General features: G+C 41.5%; 1 protein-coding gene across 4 annotated transcripts in view; it reads left to right on the top strand.

The window, feature by feature from the left end:
• LOC135095605 (large neutral amino acids transporter small subunit 1-like) overlaps nucleotides 1-12,500 on the top strand; it is a 33,827-nt gene that overhangs the window by 3,918 nt on the left and 17,409 nt on the right. For 2 of the 4 annotated variants that reach the window (XM_063996534.1, XM_063996531.1), the window contains exons 1-3: nucleotides 1-11; nucleotides 1,301-1,383; nucleotides 5,163-5,626. The exon at nucleotides 1-11 is cut by the window's left edge. In XM_063996534.1, coding sequence (XP_063852604.1) covers nucleotides 5,370-5,626 — 257 coding nt within the window. In that variant the 5' untranslated portion in view covers nucleotides 1-11; nucleotides 1,301-1,383; nucleotides 5,163-5,369. The remainder of the gene's footprint in view (nucleotides 12-1,300; nucleotides 1,384-5,162; nucleotides 5,627-12,500) is intronic. The other 2 variants (XM_063996532.1, XM_063996533.1) reach the window with 2 other exon arrangements.

The raw sequence follows: 12,500 nt of genomic DNA, 5'->3' as shown, positions 1-12,500 counted from the left end.
GAAAATACAAGGTAAATTTAGGATGGTATTAGAGGGTCCAGTGGGTAGTGGTGGTGGTTGTCGATTTGTTTACGTTCCTGGAGTGTTGCCTTGTGGGGTGTATGTATGTATGTATTTATTTATTTATTTATTTATTTATTTATTTATTTATTTTCTGTATTGGTGTGTGTGTGTGTGTGTGTGTGTGTGTGTGTGTGTTTTGTTATTATTTTTCTTATTGCATGTTGTGTGTTTGTTTAAGGTTATTTTGTAATGATTTGTAGGTTTAAAATATTACTACTACTACTACTACTACTACTATTACTACTATTACACTTATTTTATTACTATTATTCTAACTCTTCTTTCTTCTTTTTCTTCTTTTTCTTCTTCTTCTCTTTGTTTTTCTTTCTTATTTCTTTTCTTCCTTTTCTTCATCATCATCACTTTCTTCTCTCCTTCTCCTACCTCATCCAATTCTTCTTCTTCTTCTTCTTTTTCTTGTTCTTGTTCTTGTTCTTGTTCTTCTTCCTCTTCCAATTATTTTCTTGTTCTTCTTGTTCTTCTTGTTCTTCTTCCTCTTCTTGTTCTTCCTCTTCCTCTTCCAATTCTTCTTCTTCTTTCTTCTTCTTCTTTCTTAATCTTCTTCATCTTCTTCTTGTTCTTCCTTTTCCTCTCCCAATTCTTCTTCTTCTTCTTCTTCTTCTTCTTCTTCTTTCATCATCATCTTCTTCTTCTTCTTCTTCTTCTTCTTCTTCTTCTTCTTCTTCTTCTTCTTCTTCTTCCTCTTTTTTGTTTCGTTTCATGTTTTTCCTTGTTCGTGTTTTCTTTATTTTCTTCTTTTCCAAATTTCCATTATTATTATTATTATTATTATTATTATTATTATTATTATTATTATTATTATTACTATCATCATCATCATTAAGGAGTTAGATTAATAATGAACTCCTTTTGTAATCTTATTCCGCAACACACACACACACACACACACACACACACACACACACACACACACACACACACACACACACACACACACACACACACACCTAACCATCGTCATTACCCTTAATTGCTGATGTTTCTAAAGATAGTTAAGTCTAATTGGTAGTTTTTGCCTTCCTACGCAGACGCCATCTTGTTTGTGAGAGAGAGAGAAAGAGAGAGAGAGAGAGAGAGAGAGAGAGAGAGAGAGAGAGAGAGAGAGAGAGAGAGAGAGAGCTGGTAAGTAGCACATAACCACTGTGTGTGTGTGTGTGTGTGTATATATAACTTTCATAACTCATGTACGTTTCTGTGTGTTCGTGTGTGCGTACAGGTGTGAAGCATCGTGTGTTCTTGGTAATTGGTGATCCCCCCCGCCTTCCCCCACCACGTCATCTGAGCTGCCCACGTGACCAGGTGAGAGAGAGAGAGAGAGAGAGAGAGAGAGAGAGAGAGAGAGAGAGAGGTCATTAGAAGAAATGCTACTTGAATTCGTTTAAGAGAGAGAGAGAGAGAGAGTTAGGAGAGAGAGAGTTAGTTTTAATTCACTAGGCAACTTGTATAGAGTGGGGAGGAGATGTATCTAGAACCAGACCTCCCCACCATGCTGAGCTCCCCACCATGCTGAACTCCCCACCTTACAGCAAATTAATAATACAACAAAATCCCCCAGGCCCGTTTTCTGTAACTGCCACCACTAGTGTTTTTCAAGGTCACAGAGACGATTAGTTAGCTTCCCAAGAGTGGTTTTCCTGTCCGCAGTGTAGAAATGTTGTTAATCTGTCACTACAACCATGAAGCAAATCCTAACCTTGTTGAGAAAGATGTATATATTCTGATCCCCCTCTGCTCTCTCGGAAAACTTGTGCTGAGGGCTTAGTGTTTATCAATGCAGGCCTTTTCATTAAGCTGCACTAATTGTTAAAGGTGTTTTTATGGTTCTAGTGGCAGATTAACAACATTTCTACAGTTTGAACGGGAGAAATAGTTTTAAAAGGCTCTAATTGAAGTGACGCGAGTTTTAAAGGTGTTTTTAAGGTTCTAGAGGCAGATTAACAACATTTCTACAGTTTCAACAGGAGAAACACTCTTTAAAAGGCTGTAGTTGAAGTGACGCGGGTTTTTAAAGGGTGTTTTTATGGTTCTAGTGGCAGATTAACAACTTTTCTACAGTTTGAACAGGAGAAACACTTAAAAGGCTCTAGTTGAAGTGACATAGGTTTTCAAGGATGTTTTTATGGTTGTAGTGACAGATTAACAACATTTCTACATTATGAACAGGAGAAACACTTTTAAAAGGCTGTAGTTGAAGTGGCGCAAGTTTTTAAAGGTGTTTTTATGGTTCAAGTGGCAGATTAACAACATTTCTACAGTTTGAACAGAAAAAACACTTGAGAACCTGACTGATCACCTGTGTGGCCTTGCAAAACAGTGGTGGCGCAGGAACACACAGGACACACAGCATTGTATGTCACACAGTACACAAGCACGTAAACATTAATAGCTGAGGCTTTCCGTGTGAGCAGCGTGGCTAGACTCAGCTGCCTGGTACATGCAAACTGTCCCCCACTAGCCATGCGCCACACACTGACACACTGGCACATGACACACTGGCACACACTGACGTACACGCATCCTAAGTATTCATACATCATTAAATCAGAATGAGGCCCGTATTGAAACACACACTGCTGTCACCGCTTCTGTTTGCCAAGGCCGCAGAGACGGTTAGCGGAGTGGTCAACAGTGTTTCTCCTGTTCATAATGTAGAAATGTTGTTAATCTGTCGCTAGAACTATGAAAACATCCTTGAAAACCCGTGTCACTTCAACTAGAGGCTTTTAAAGAGTGTTTTTCCTGTTCATAATGTAGAAATGTTGTTAATCTGTCACTACAACCATGAAAACATCCTTGAAAACCCTTGTCACTTCAACTAGAGCCTTTTAAAGAGTGTTTCTCCTGTTCATAATGTAGAAATGTTGTTAATCTGTCGCTAGAACTATGAAAACATCCTTGAAAACCCGTGTCACTTCAACTAGAGCCTTTTAAAGAGTGTTTCTCCTGTTCATAATGTAGAAATGTTGTTAATCTGTCACTACAACCATGAAAACATCCTTGAAAACCCTTGTCACTTCAACTAGAGGCTTTTAAAGAGTGTTTTTCCTGTTCATAATGTAGAAATGTTGTTAATCTGTCACTACAACCATGAAAACATCCTTGAAAACCCGTGTCACTTCAACTAGAGGCTTTTAAAGAGTGTTTCTCCTGTTCATAATGTAGAAATGTTGTTAATCTGTCACTACAACCATGAAAACATCCTTGAAAACCCTTGTCACTTCAACTAGAGGCTTTTAAAGAGTGTTTCTCCTGTTCATAATGTAGAAATGTTGTTAATCTGTCACTACAACCATGAAAACATCCTTGAAAACCCTTGTCACTTCAACTAGAGCCTTTTAAAGAGTGTTTCTCCTGTTCATAATGTAGAAATGTTGTTAATCTGTCACTACAACCATGAAAACATCCTTAAAAACCCGTGTCACTTCAACTAGAGCCTTTTAAAGAGTGTTTCTCCTGTTCATAATGTAGAAATGTTGTTAATCTGTCACTAGAACCATAAAAACACCCTTGAAAACCCGCGCCACTTCAACTAGAGCCTTTGGAAAATAGTGGAGGTGCAATTTAATGACACTCAACTGTCCCCCTCTTCTACACTGAACATCCTCGGTCTGTCCTTTACTTATAATCTGAACTGGAAACTTCACATCTCATCTCTAGCTAAAACAGCTTCTAGGAAGTTAGGTGTTCTGAGACGTCTCCGCCAGTTTTTCTCACTCCCCCCCCCCCCCAGCTGCTAACTCTGTACAAGGGCCTTATCCGTCCATGTATGGAGTATGCTTCACATGTCTGGGGGCGTTCCACTCATACTGCTCTTCTAGACAGGGTGGAATCAAAAGCTTTTCGTCTCATCAACTCCTCTCCTCTAACTGACAGTCTTCAGCCTCTCTCTCACCGCCGTAGTGTTGCATATCTAGCTGTCTTCTACCGCTATTTTCATACTAACTGCTCTTTTGATCTTGCTAACTGCATGCCTCCCCTCCTCCCGCGGCCTCGCTGCACAACACTTTCTTCTTTCTCTCACCACTATTCTGTCCACCTCTCTAACGCAAGAGTTAACCAGTATTCTCAATCATTCATCCCTTTCTCTGGTAAACTCTGGAACTCCCTGCCTGCTTCTGTATTTCCACCTTCCTATGACTTGAATTCCTTCAAGAGGGAGGTTTCAAGACATTCATCAATTTTTGACCACTGCTTTGACCATTTTATGGGACTGGCATCTCAGTGGCCATTTTTTTTTTATTGGATTTTTGTTGCCCTTGGCCAGTGTCCTTCCTACATAAAAAAAAAAGTACAGAAGCGGTGCAGTATAAAACCATACTTAAAACCCTTATAACTTTACTAAATAGGCCTACGTTTATAAATGTTCTGCTCTCTCTCACCACCGCTGTTCCCCAAGGCCACAAAGACGATCAGCCGGGATGGCAAGAGTGTTTCTCCTGTTTGTAATGTAGAAGTGTTGTTAATCGTTCACTATAACCATAAAAACACCCTTAAAAACTTGTGTCACTTTAAAAGGTCCATATTCTGAAGCGTTTTGGTCTTACCTCTGATATTTTTTAAGGCTACTAATTAGCATAGGTTTACAGGTGTTTCTCTCTCTCTCTCTTTCTCTCTCTCTCTCTCTCTCTCTCTCTCTCTCTCTCTCTCTCTCTCTCTCTCTCTCTCTCTCTCTCTCTCTCTCTCTATCTATCTATCTATCTATCTATTTATCTCTATCTCTCTGGTGGTCAAGAAATTATTGTTGTGGGTTTCTTGGTTTTAGAGAGAGAGAGAGAGAGAGAGAGAGAGAGAGAGAGAGAGTTATGAAATATGGTATTTTTTATTTGTTTATTTATATTTTGTTATGTGGCTTATTCACCCGTTTTTTTTTTCTTGATTATATTCCTTTCGTATTTTAATTGCATGGTAATTTACATATTTTTTTTTATAATTGTTAAAATGTGTGAAGATTTAATAATTCTCTCTTTCTCTCTCTCCCTACCCACCCACACACACACACACACACACACACACACACACACACACACACACACACACACACACACACACACACACACACACACACACACACACAAAAGTCTTTACACGCAGAAGAAGAAGAAGAACAAGAAGAAGAGGAGGAAGGAAGGAAGGAGGAAGAAGAGAACGTGATATACAGAACAAGAGGAACAACAAACACAACAAACAAACAAACAAACAAACAATAAACACTCAAAAACACACCAACATTCAACACCACACAACACAACACCACCAATCTAACCGAAGCAAGCCAAACCACCACCATGGCTGACAAGACTCGTTCCACCACCCAGCCAAGCACAGGAGGGGAAGAACAAGGCCTTGGCGAGGAGTCAGGGGTGTCACTGAAGCGTAAGGTTACACTGCTCCACGGGGTATCAATAATTGTTGGATCAATCATTGGTTCAGGAATCTTCGTGTCCCCTGGAGGTGTCCTGGGGTACGCCGGGTCTCCTCTGGCGGCGCTGCTCGTGTGGGCTGGCTGCGGGATCTTCTGTACCGTAGGAGCGCTGGCCTTTGCGTGAGTATTGTGTGTTGAGTGTTCTTTTGAATGTTTTTTAGCGGTTTTGGGTGTTTTTGGGCGGTTTTGGGTGTTTTTGGGCGGTTTTGGGTGTTTTTGGGCGGTTTTTGGGTGTTTTTGGGCGGTTTGGGGTGTTTTGGGCGGTTTTGGGGTGTTTTTGGGCGGTTTTGTGGTGTTTTTGGGCGGTTTGTGGTGTTTTTGGGCTGTTTGGGGTGTTTTTGGGCTGTTTGTGGTGTTTGGGCTGGTTTGTGGTGTTTTTGGGCTGTTTGTGGTGGTTTTGGGCTGTTTGTGGTGTTTGGGCTGGTTTGTGGTGTGTTTGGGCTGGTTTGTGGTGTGTTTGGGCTGGTTTGTGGTGTTTGGGCTGGTTTGGGGTGTGTTTGGGCGGTTTGGGGTGTTTTTGGGCGGTTTGTGGTGTGTTTGGGCTGGTTTGTGGTGTGTTTGGGCTGGTTTGTGGTGTTTGGGCTGGTTTGTGGTGTTTGGGCTGGTTAGTGGTGTTTGGGCTGTTTGTGGTGTTTGGGCTGTTTGTGGTGTGTTTGGGCTGTTTGTGGTGTGTTTGGGCTGTTTGTGGTGTGTTTGGGCTGTTTGTGGTGTGTTTGGGCTGGTTTGGGGTGTTTTTGGGCTGTTTGTGGTGTTTGGGCTGGTTTGTGGTGTTTTTGGGCTGGTTTGTGGTGTTTTTGGGCGGTTTGTGGTGTTTTTGGGCTGGTTTGTGGTGTTTAGGCTGTTTAGGTGTGTTTTAGTTGTTTCCGGGTTGTTTTGGGTAGTTGTAAGTGTTTTGGGGTACGTTTTTAGGTGTTTTGGTGTGTTTGGGCTATTTTGAGGTGTCTTAGATGCGTTTAGATGTGTTGGTGTGGGTTTTTGGGGTGGTGTTGACATGTATGAGGAAAGAAAAGACTGTTTTTTATTTTGTAGTAGTCAGTCAGTCAGTCATTCAGTCAGTCAGTCAGTCAGTCAGTCAGTATAAACTTTATGCTGCACTCTAAGCTGGTCATGACAGCACTGCGCACATTTTTTTTTTTTTTGGGGGGGCCCTCTGCTGGCCTCGTGAATTTGCGCTCCAGTGATTCGCGCTGAAATAACATTGATATAACTGAAAACGTCATCTAGTTAATGTTTTCTTTAGATTAAATAACTTCAATATCACTCCGTTTAAGAACAAGTAAAAATCGCATTATTAAAAAAAAATAAATAAATAAATCGAATTAGTTTATGTTATATGTGCAGTGTCAATACGAACAAAGCGCAACTGATGAACACGAAGGTCACTCACAGAAAACGGGAATATTTCAATGTTTCCGTGTCACTTGGTTAAGGTGTTAGAAATGTGACTAATTTGACGTGACTCGCTGTTCTCTAGGTGTAACGCGACGGTCACTCACAGAAAACGGGAATATTTCAATGTTTCCGTGTCACTGTTGGTTAAGAGGTGTTAGAAATGTGACTAATTGGACCTGGCTCGCTGTTCTATAGGTGTAACGCGACGGTCACTCACAGAAAACGGGAATATTTCAATGTTTTCGTGTCACTTGGTTAAGGTGTTAGAAATGTGACTAATTTGACGTGACTCGCTGTTCTATAGGTGTAACACGAAGGTCACTCACAGAAAACGGGAATATTTCAATGTTTCCGTGTTACTTGGTTAAGAGGTGTTAGAAATGTGACTAATTTGACGTGACTCGCTGTTCTATAGGTGTAACGCGACGGTCACTCACAGAAAACGGGAATATTTCAATGTTTTCGTGTCACTGTTGGTTAAGAGGTGTTAGAAATGTGACTAATTTGACGTGACTCGCTGTTCTATAGGTGTAACACGACGGACACTCACAGAAAACGGGAATATTTCAATGTTTTCGTGTCACTTGGTTAAGAGGTGTTAGAAATGTGACTAATTTGACCTGACTCGCTGTTCTCTAGGTGTAACGCGAAGGTCACTCACAGAAAACGGGAATATTTCAATGTTTTCGTGTCACTGTTGGTTAAGAAGTGTTAGAAATGTGACTATTTTGACGTGACTCGCTGTTCTATAGGTGTAACGCGACGGTCACTCACAGAAAACGCGAATATTTCAATGTTTTCGTGTCACTGTTGGTTAAGAGGTGTTAGAAATGTGACTAATTTGACGTGACTCGCTGTTCTATAGGTGTAACACGACGGACACTCACAGAAAACGGGAATATTTCAATGTTTTCATGTCACTGTTGGTTAAGAGGTGTTAGAAATGTGACTAATTTGACCTGGCTCGCTGTTCTCTAGGTATGTTTCAAATGGTGCAGTTATGGCCTTTCTAGTACACCTTTTCTTCAGCCACTAGCCATATTCGGACGTCTTTGTATTTTTTTGTTTATCTTGTGTATTTATAAAGACTACGTGCATTGCTTCTTGTGCTTTCAATTGCTTTATCTCACAAAAAAAAAAAAAATGACTTTCAACATTTGTGGTCTTAAATTTTCTTCACTCACTATATTTGAACATTCTCTATTTTTTTTTTTTTTTTTTGTATTTCTATAGATTCCTTGCATTGCTCCTTGTGGCTTCAATTGCTGTGTCTCGCAAGAATTTATAGCATCTGTTCAACATCTGTGGCTTAAACTCCCTTAAATACACAGTAAGCATTTAATTTTCCTTGGTCACCGCTGTGCACTCCCTGACATGAGTTGATGCTGTGTGTATTAGGTGGCCAGAACTGTACCGCTTGTTCGGGTGTCACGTCACAAGCTGTTAAATGACCTTGAGTTACCCCGGCGGCTTGTAACCAATATATCTTGCTTTGAACCCTGATATCTGTGTTTCAGGAAGCCGCTGTACACTGAACGCTCAATTTTTTTTATTTCTTTTAATGATCACTGCTAGATCTATCAAGTTTACGGTTGCCGAACTTCATTCATATCACCAGTACACCATAACTGCCGTCCATTCATTAACTACTTCGTTGTCTCTAAGTTTAATTGCAGTCTTTCCCCGTACGCCACTTCGCCAGCAGCTCGTGTCAATACTAGTTCAATCACTTGTTTGAATATATGAAGCGTGTCGGCTGGTGATGTACGCCCGTGACCCTTGTTTTGATGTGTGGGCCTCCCTGTGGTGCTGTGGAGGTAACCCTTAGTCTTGAAGTGCTGTGTGTCTGTGCACCGCTGCTGTGTGCTATCATTAAGAGTAGTTGGTGTATGTACCTGGGTGTCAAGACGTGCTGGGCTGCTGGGTTACCTTGTTAGAGGGTAGACTCGGCAAATTGGGGGGTATCTGAAGGGCGTAACAATGTCAGCCGCCTTTTGTCCATCCGAGTGTCACGCCTTGTTTCCTACGGCCCAGACACAGCACAGGCATGCTTCTCGCTTCACTTAACACATGTCCTCATTGACCTGTACACTGCGTAGAAGCACTTCATTCCGTCAGCACATCTGTATATCATTATTTTTATCATTTATTACAATTGCGCCACCATAATTTATCAGTGACATCTTTATATCACAATTTTTATCATTCATAACAATTGCGCTGCCCTAATTTGTCGGCCACATCTGTTATTCACTGTTGTTATCGATAAGACTGACTTCATTATGCTATCAAAACCTTTGCTAAACATCCCGTGTCTTATCGGTGGTGGTGGTGGTGGTGGTGGTGGTGGTGGTGGTGGTGGTGGTGAAGATCTAACAAGCCCGCCCTTCAGTACGCCTGCACGGTTCTCTTCATCTCATATTTTCCCTTTTATCTCTGTTTTTCTTATTAATTTTCTCAGCTCTTTTCCTTCCTCCTTGCCATGGCCGTGTGTGAAGGTGGCGCTAACCGGAAGTAGTGGTGGTGGTGGTGGTGGTGGTGGTGGTGGTGGTTGGGCGGGTTCTCTCTGGGGTAACTAAGAAATAAATAAATAAATGAAAAGGGACACACCAAAAACGCAGTGTGTGTGTGTGTGTGTGTGTGTGTGTGTGTGTGTGTGTGTGTGTGAAAGACTGATACAGACATACAGATTGACAAACAGATGGGTCTCACACACACACACACACACACACACGCACACACAGCAAAAAAAGTGATGATCTATATGAGAGAGAGAGAGAGAGAGAGAGAGAGAGAGAGAGAGAGAGAGAGAGAGAGAGAGAGAGAGAGAGCTCAGCAACAAGAAGTGCTTAGGTCTACACGTGAGAGAGAGAGAGAGAGAGAGAGAGAGAGAGCTCAGCAACAAGAGAGTGAGGTCTACACGTAAGAGAGAGAGAGAGAGAGAGAGAGAGAAATTTTACATCCTTTTCAATAATTGTGTGTATGTATGTATGTATGTATGTACTCTGTGTATATGTGTGTGTGTGTGTGTGTGTGTGTGTGTGTGTGTGTCTGTCTGCCTTAATGTCTATATATATGTGTGTCTGTCTGTCTGTCTGTATGTACGTATGTATGTACTTGATATATATATGTACGTAGGAGGAACACAGGCTAAGAACAACAAAATTAGAAGATAAATAAATAAATAAATAAATAAATAAATAAGACAAGGTCCACTGAGGCGCCGCTCCCAAAAACACATTCTGAAAAATAAATAAATAAAAAAAAAGGATAGATGTGCAGAAGCCGCCATTATGAAACTGTGTGTGTGTGTGCGTGTGTGTGCGTGTGTCTGCGTGCACTAAAGCGAGAAGAACATTGCCCCCTTAAGTCTAGTCTCTCTCTCTCTCTCTCTCTCTCTCTCTCTCTCTCTCTCTCTCTCTCTCTCTCTCTCTCTCTCTCTCTCTCTCTCTCTCTCTCTCTTAAACATACTTATAGATATTCATGCGATTTCACGAGAGAGAGAGAGAGAGAGAGAGAGAGAGAGAGAGAGAGAGAGAGACCATGAGCCAGGGAAGCCAGGTATTGCGTCAGTCTCTCTCTCTCTCTCTCTCTCTCTCTCTCTCTCTCTCTCTCTCTCTCTCTCTCTCTCTCTCTCTCTCTCTCTCTCATATGGGGAAAAACACTCATTATTGATAACGCGTGCACACACACACACACACACACACACACACACACACACACACACACACACACACACACACACACACACAGGAAAGGAAAAAAAGAAAATAACTGATCAACTTTAAGAGAGAGAGAGAGAGAGAGAGAGAGAGAGAGAGAGAGAGAGAGAGAGAGAGATGACTTTTCATTCTCAATTTTCAGGAACTTTATTTTCATTATTGTTATTATTATTATTATTATTATTATTATTATTATTATTATTATTATTATTATTATTACTACTACTACTACTACTACTACTACTACTACTGTTAGAGAGAGGGAGAGGAAATGTGTGCAAGGCGGCATTGACCGTGGTGGGAAGTCCTCTCTCTCTCTCTCTCTCTCTCTCTCTCTCTCTCTCTCTCTCTCTCTCTCTCTCTCTCTCTAATTAGAGGACATAATATCGGTTAATTGGGAATAATTATCTATATTTATCTAACTACTTTCAGAACCAATTCATTAATAGTGGCAGTAATAGCACCAGCAATAGTAGTAGTAGTAGTAGTAGTAGTAGTAGTAGTAGTAGTAGTAGTACCACCACCACCACCACTAGCACTAACTTATTACCACCACAATCATGAAAACATATGTAGTAGCAGTAGTAGCAGTAGTAGTAGTAGTAGTAGTAGTAGTAGTAGTAGTAGTAGTAGTAGTAGTAGTAGTCACACGTCTGGCAGTCAGGTGTGGTTGAAAAAAGGTGAGGAAAGAAAAGAAAAAGAAAATGACAATCTATCCATTTTCTTTCGCTTTGTAAGGGGAAACTGAGAGAGAGAGAGAGAGAGAGAGAGAGAGAGAGAGAGAGAGAGAGAGTTACATCAATGTACCGGCTGATCTACACGTGACAATCTCTCTCTCTCTCTCTCTCTCTCTCTCTCTCTCTCTCTCTCTCTCTCTCTCTCTCTCTCTCTCTCTCTCTCTCTCTCTCTCTCTAATTGTGTGTTTTATTATATTATTCTGTGAGCTTTCCTCCTCCTCCTCCTCCTCCTCCTCCTCCTCCTCCTCCTCCTCCTCCTCCTCCTCTCGCTTTGTCCCTTTCATCAGTTATCTTTCTATTCATAAGTCTCTCTCTCTCTCTCTCTCTCTCTCTCTCTCTCTCTCTCTCTCTCTCTCTCTCTCTCTCTCTCTCTCTCTCTCTCCCAATTCCGTAGAAGTTTTAGGTAGTTAGGTCATGTCTTGTTAGATACCCCCCTCTCTCTCTCTCTCTCTCTCTCTCTCTCTCTCTCTCTCTCTCTCTCTCTCTCTCTGCTTGTGAGTTTCCTGAAGTCTATCAGCACAAAGACTCCCCTCACCTCCCCTCTCCCTCTCTCTCCCCTACTGGCGTCAAGTTCAGTTAGGTTAATTATCACCCACGCTCCCCTCTCCCTCTCTCCCTCTCCCCCAACACACACGGGGCACCATGCTTCCCTCCACGCCCTTACGGTACAAGCTAGGGTCGGTTAGGGTGGGTTGGTAAACTCTCCCATTTTGATACGGTAAATAAGGTCACGTTAGGTTAAGTTAGGTTAGGTTAGGTTAGGTTAGGTTAGGTTAGGTTAGGTTAGGTTAGGTCTGGTTAGGTTAGGTTAGGTTAGGTTAGGTCTGGTTAGGTTAGGTTAGGTTAGGTTAGGTTAAGTTAAGTTAGGTTAGGTCTGGTTAGGTTAGGTTAGGTCTGGTTAGGTTAGGTTAGGTTAGGTCTGGTTAGGTTAGGTCTGGTTAGGTTAGGTCTAGGTTAGGTTAGGTTAGGTTAGGTTAGGTTAGGTCTGGTTAGGTTAGGTTAGGTTAAGTTAAGTTAGGTTAGGTCTGGTTAGGTTAGGTTAGGTTAGGTTAGGTTAGGTTAGGTTAGGTTAGGTCTGGTTAGGTCTAGTTAGGTTAGGTTAGGTTAAGTTAGGTTAGGTCTGGTTAGGTTAGGTTAGGTTAG

The sequence above is a fragment of the Scylla paramamosain genome, chromosome 49 (assembly GCF_035594125.1).
Source record: "Scylla paramamosain isolate STU-SP2022 chromosome 49, ASM3559412v1, whole genome shotgun sequence".
Taxonomy (NCBI): Eukaryota; Metazoa; Arthropoda; class Malacostraca; order Decapoda; family Portunidae; genus Scylla; species Scylla paramamosain.
This window is presented reverse-complemented; position numbering and strand designations above follow the sequence as displayed.